The sequence below is a fragment of the Alligator sinensis genome, unplaced genomic scaffold (genome assembly GCF_000455745.1).
Source record: "Alligator sinensis unplaced genomic scaffold, ASM45574v1 scaffold1018_1, whole genome shotgun sequence".
Taxonomy (NCBI): Eukaryota; Metazoa; Chordata; order Crocodylia; family Alligatoridae; genus Alligator; species Alligator sinensis.
Genome location: NW_005842038.1, coordinates 281,368 through 287,356, shown reverse-complemented (window position 1 = coordinate 287,356; position 5,989 = coordinate 281,368). Strand labels below are relative to the sequence as shown.

The following is a 5,989-nucleotide window of genomic DNA, read 5'->3' as shown; positions in this document are numbered from 1 at the left end:
TGGGGGGGGGGGGGGGGCAGGACTTTCCATGTTCTTGTTGCCATAGTGAGATGGCATCCTGATCCTAATACATGTGTCAGGGGAGGGAGGGCCTGCTAACCTAAGTAGTTCCACTGAAGTCAACCAGACCAGTGCAAATAGGCAAGATTTGATCCATTAGTAATTCCTTGCAATATATTTATTGCAATGTTAATGTATTGCCCTTATACAGCTCTTTCCCCATGCTACCTTTAAGAAAGCTTCTTAATGACTTTTATGATGAACTCCTTTCCCCCAAGATGCTGGTAAAAAAATAAATAAATAAACACATAATTCCTAGGGGTACAACTCTTTTAAAAGTATTGAAAAGAAATTACCCTAACATTGCGTTTGATGATCTCCCTGTTCATTAGCATCCTTCCCTCAGACAACTCAATTCCTGAGAGTGGAATGATGACTTCTCCAATGATGTCATCTCTGGAAAACCTGTCAAAGCTCAAGATCATAAAATGAAGGGTTAAATCTTGAATTTGGCTATAGGGGATCCCATAAAATGTGAAGGTCTCATCAAAAGCTGGATCTAAGGTTTTTCTCAGCACTCTGGTTTTCACTTTGTGCTTCTTCTCGGGTAGGATTGTCATTTTGATATAGGGATCAGAAGTCATTGACTGCTCATCCATTGCTGGCAACCCACGTGCTTCTTTGATATTCACCACAAATGACTTCTTCTCAAAGTTGTACTCTAAAGAGAAAAAGAGAGTTCCTAGCTTTTCTTGTTTCTCTTCAGAAGACAGTGACATGTTGGACTTCAAGCTATCAGGAGATATTGAATCTTTCTCCCTTTCTGTAAAGTGCTTTGGACTCAAGTTCTCAAGATCTGAGGAGCTCTGGATTTTGGGCGTTGTTTTGGGGAAGTTGCCATTCAGATCTCTCTTCTCCAGGTCAAGATGCAGAGAATTCTTTGGCATCACCAATTTGTTCTTTCCTTCACTTTTGTCATCTGCTCCAAACTTCTTCTTGCTGTTGAGATTCTCTGGATAAATGTCAACCCCCTTCAGCACATGGACAAATTTGTATGGAGGGGTCTTATTAGATTTGGACGATTTACGCTGGCAGCAGATCCAAGCAAATAGGGAGACTGTGAAGACAAGGCCAAATGCACTAAAGATTCCAACCACTGTAGGAATTTCATCTGCAAATCAAACGAATAGTAACAAACAGGTAAACAGCAGTGCTTCAGACTGAACATGCTATTTTTTTTTTCTTTAAAAAAAAGTCCAAAGAGATGTCAATAGCTGCAAGTTATGCAGACTGTAATGCTTTTCGTTATAGGTATTGCACAGGATCTGTACAAATTGAATGCCACCTAGAGGTATAAATGTGTAGACACATTGCAAGGACTCCCTGGTAGTACTTTTCCATAAACAGGGAGTGAGGGGGAGGGGTGGTTGAACAGTATGACAGTAATAATAGTAATAAAAATAATTAATAATTACTCTGAAATGGATCATCCCCCCCTGTGCAGTTGCTGTTCTCGTGGAGAAAACCTGCATCTGTTTTAACATTTCCAGCTCAGTCCTAAAGGATCAGAACTGAATCTATAAGGCTTTGTTGCTTAGTTAAAATAGAACCTAAATATACATTACTTACAAATACATTGTCTACTTTTCATATTTCCCCTCTGTGTTCTATTTAATGATCCATGGTTTATTCATTTAAAAGGCTGACGGGTACTTCTAAAGATGTTGGGTTAAATGGAAGGGCATAATATTCAACAGTTTCTTAGGGGGATGTTCAGCTTTTTGCAGGAGTGAGTCCTTTGAGCAAATGTAGAAAAACTATACAGATGAAGCCTTTTTCATGCTGTATGTTATACATTCACAGTCAAACTGAAACCCAGGAAAATTCAATGCAAATCTCTGGTACCCATTAAGTATTGAATCTACCTGATTATGTAACAAAGCCATGGGGAGGGGGCAGGGAGGTTAAATGCTTTTGAAGGAGGGATTGCATTTATTTTGCAAAATGTTTTTTGTATATAACAAAACATTTAAAAAAAAATACTTTTCTCCCACATTCATGTGAGTCCTGCTACTGAAAACTGCATTACAAAGGGGAAGCAGTGCAATCGTTACAACCTCAATTGGCATGTAGATACAATAGTTGCATATAGAGTATCATTAGCCTTTCATAAGCATGCAATGAAAAGGCAAATGAGCACCACTAATTGGAAATCCAATTTTGTCCATAAGTAAGATTAGTAAGTGAGTTTAAGTCTCCCACCATGGAGCAATCAGAGTCAGATCCTGGTTCCTTGCAAGAGAAAGAGACTAGTAAAATATTTGTGTGATGACATTGCTTATGCATACAGGTAATCATGTTCTTTATCTAAGAGTTCTGGTTCTCTAACAAATGCTTACAAACCCCCCTGGATGAGAAAGTACAGAACTATCTTTCTGGAGGTATGGATGAGCCCATTACAGACTAGGCAAAAGGAACTGATTTTTCACATACTGACATGCCTTTATTTGGGATTTTTTTTTTAACTGAACTGATAAAATATAGCACTACAAAGAGAAATTAGGACATAAATTGCCAGTAAATGAAGGGTTAGGCCTGGTGATCCATATCTTCTAACAATAGCCATGCCACTTTCCCTTCTCCTCACACTCTGTATCATTCTTTCAATTCAAATATAGTCAAGCACATGGCACTGAGTTTAAACAATTCCTCAGGAGGCAGAAATAGGAATTGCATAAAGCAAGACATGAGCTCCAAATTAATAGCAAGGCTTATGGAGGTTCTGGGTATCAGTTTGCATAGCTATACACTTTGTAAAGATCACTTTTTAATGGTTCATCTGAAAGCACTAATACACATAATATCTACATCGCCTGAAAGTATTGATAAGACCTATTTACTGTTTAAGATATCAATTATCTCCATTCAGTGAGTCATCATATGAGTAAGATGTCTAAAATGTAGTTTGAAACCCTCAAGTGGGTGGGGTGGGAAAGGAGAGGAGATAGTATTAAAATTGCTGTACATTTACTGCCAATTAGATTACAACCTGCCTTTGTTGCTGTTTTCATATGGCAAATCAATTCCCCAACCATTCAGAAAGGTGGCTTGCCCTGTAATGCTTCCCATTAAGACTAGGGCAGATTTTGATCTCTGTTATCTCCAGTTAATTTGGCATGGCTTCATTTAAATCAAGGGAGTGCCTCCAGATCTGCACTAGTGCTAAAGCAATCACAGCGTTGACTACAGTGAACAGCCATAAAACAGAGTTCAGAAGCATTGCCTTTTCTCAACTCCAATTAAAGAAAACCTATGTATGCTTTCACAAATGCATTTGGGGGCCCGTTATGCAACACCTCTCCTGCATTAAAAGTTAATAAGCAGCAAACATGCAACAGAGAAAAATGGCATAACCAAGAACTTTTTTTTTTCTCCTTATCATTATCATCCTCCGATACTAGTAACCGGTTCACTAAGCTTAACCCAAAGAGCAGAATGCTCTTACACTATACGGGCAGTATGACTATACGGTATACTATATAGTCATCCCCACATCAAACAGCAGTGAAAACAAGAATATAGACCACACTGTAAGAACTATTTTTTTTTAAAGGTTGTAGGAGTCCTTCTCTTACTAGGATCACAAGTGCCAGATATTGCAAAAGCAAAAAAAAAAAAAAAAAAATCCTTGCCATTGGGATAGATGTGCATGATGCAACTCTGGAGCATAACTGGGGGTGAAGAAAAGAATGGAGACATCCCAGATGTAAAAAAAAAAGAGGGGAGGGAATGGACGTAAACACAGGGGAAAGAAAAGGACACACTTATAAACTTCTGAAAGGGAGGGAGCAAAAATGGGTCAAGGGTACTACGCAGCTGAGCAGGGCAGACAGGGTGGCATTGCATGGGGTGAGTTGCTTCCGAGCCCCCCTGCATGGGAGCAAAGCCCCTGGGGGTGAAGGGCAGGGGCTGCCCGGGGACAACTCGGGCCCGGGACTGGCTTACCAAATTCCTCCCTGCTAGCTGTGATCGGAGCCATGTTTGCTGCGTGCGCTGTCCAAGGTGCTGCACGGCGCCTCCCCGGCTTCGCCCGGCTCCCGGCTCGCACGGATCCGCGGGCTCCTTATTTCCCGGCGTGCTGCAAACACAAACATGAAAGATGGGGAAGGCTGAGGAGGAGGAGGAGGAGGTGGAGGAGGTTGGTTGTTGCGGGGGGTGGGGGAAAGGGGAGGGAGCTTTTAGCCTTCCCTTTGCCCAGTGATTTGCAGCCCCCTTCCTGTGCTGGCTCTTCTGAGTAGCTCGGCACCGAGACTGAAGACGTGGTTGAAACCCAAATTGACGCAATCCTGACGCTACAAGGCTGAAATCAGCACCCTCTCCTCCCCCTCCTCCTTCCTGGGGATTCAACACACACTCATCAATTATTTTATCTGCTCTGCTGCAGGAGATTAGCTCACATTCTCCATCGGACACAGACAGAGCTGCTAATTCCTCTGGCCGAGCGGGTCCTTGTGAGAGACAGAAGCGGATGCTTCAATACAGAGTATTTAGTTATGTGTTTGATAGTTGGCTTGCAAAGAGCCAGGAGGTGGAGGCGGTGCAAAGCCTTAGGCTCAAATGACCCAGCTCCAGTTGCAGGGACTGGTTCCCCTAAGCATTCCCGACAGGCTACGCAGAGGGTATCTGAGTCATTAAAAGTCTCTCTCCCAGCCCCTTCTTGGAAACGCAAGGTTATCTGTATTTTTCCCCTCCTGACCTTCTCTGGAGTCTGTGTAGTAGCAGAACTCTGCCTGGATCCTTCTGGATCCTGTGGATTTGGGGGTCCAATCCTTTTAGATTGCAACGACAGAGTCAAGAGCAAGTCCTGTCTGCTGCTGCAACACCCACGCTCAGATGACTCTGGAGACAGCAGAGCTGGCAGACCTTGTGTCTGGCACCTGGATCTTGCTGTGTCTCCTCAGTTGTGGTCCCCCGACCCTAACCCTAATGCCTGCATGGAAGAGAAGTGTAGATGTTTCTTCTTTACAACATATCCAGATGTAGGCATGACAGTGCTGCAATGCCTTTTTGCAGAGCTGCATGCTGTTGGATCCAGACAACTTTTGGCCCTCCTTCTACAACTTAACAATAACCCCCCCCCCCTTTTAAAGAGAGACTGTATCAAGAGTTCATGCTGCACCTTTAAGAAGCTTAGTATTGGTGGGCTTCAAAGCAGCTGTGCTAGATGCTTGTAGCCATCACTATGATGCTCCTAGATCTAGTCAAAGATTAGACACATCTCCATAATTTGCACCATCATGAGATTTGGCTTGTTTTTCCTATTTCACCCACAGTCATCTGGACTTCAACCCATTTTGATGTTAGAAGGATGCAAAAAGTCTCATCTTGGCAATGCAGCTTGGTTGCTTGGGCGTCAAAGACTGGAACTTTTTGGGTAAAGTGAGGGGTTTTCTTCTCCGCGCTTCCTTTACCTAATGAAAACTCCCCACAATACACAATAACTTTTTTTTCAGCGTCCTCTATCTGCAATTCAAACTTGCCCAAATGGAAAGTAGCTTAATTTGATTTTAGGATCATTTAACTCCATTCCATGATGAAAATATAAAGGGTCATTTAATAAATTTAGTTGGGAATATAAATTACTACAAGGTGTTGCTGTAGGTAGCTTTACCACAACAAACCAGAAATCAATATGTGGTACGTTCTATTATTGTATTCGGTCTCATTAATATTTCCATATAAACAAAATCAGACACATTATATGCAATACCATGGAAAGCATATGGAAGCTATCACTGACTTAAATGTTAACAGTCTGTATCTGATGAAATGTAAGCGAATTTTTGCTGATCCACACTGGAAATACAGAGCACACAGAACTGTCAGTTAATGACTGTTGAGGGTTTCCTAACCCCCTCATGTTTCTGAAATTATGCTATCCTGGAGATACCCTGTAGAAAAAGCTGCTACACAGTTTGCAAGGAGTCTG

The 5,989-nt window shown here is 42.0% G+C and overlaps 1 protein-coding gene across 1 annotated transcript in view; it reads right to left on the bottom strand.

Moving 5' to 3' along the window:
• SYT4 (synaptotagmin 4) overlaps positions 1 to 4,039 on the bottom strand; it is an 8,484-nt gene extending 4,445 nt beyond the window's left edge. Inside the window, exons 1-2 of the mRNA XM_006022485.1 lie at positions 4,006 to 4,039; positions 357 to 1,171 (exon numbers count right to left, since the gene is read on the bottom strand). Of these exons, the coding sequence (XP_006022547.1) occupies positions 357 to 1,171; positions 4,006 to 4,039 (849 nt within the window). The remainder of the gene's footprint in view (positions 1 to 356; positions 1,172 to 4,005) is intronic.
• Between the last annotated feature and the right edge of the window lie 1,950 nt (positions 4,040 to 5,989).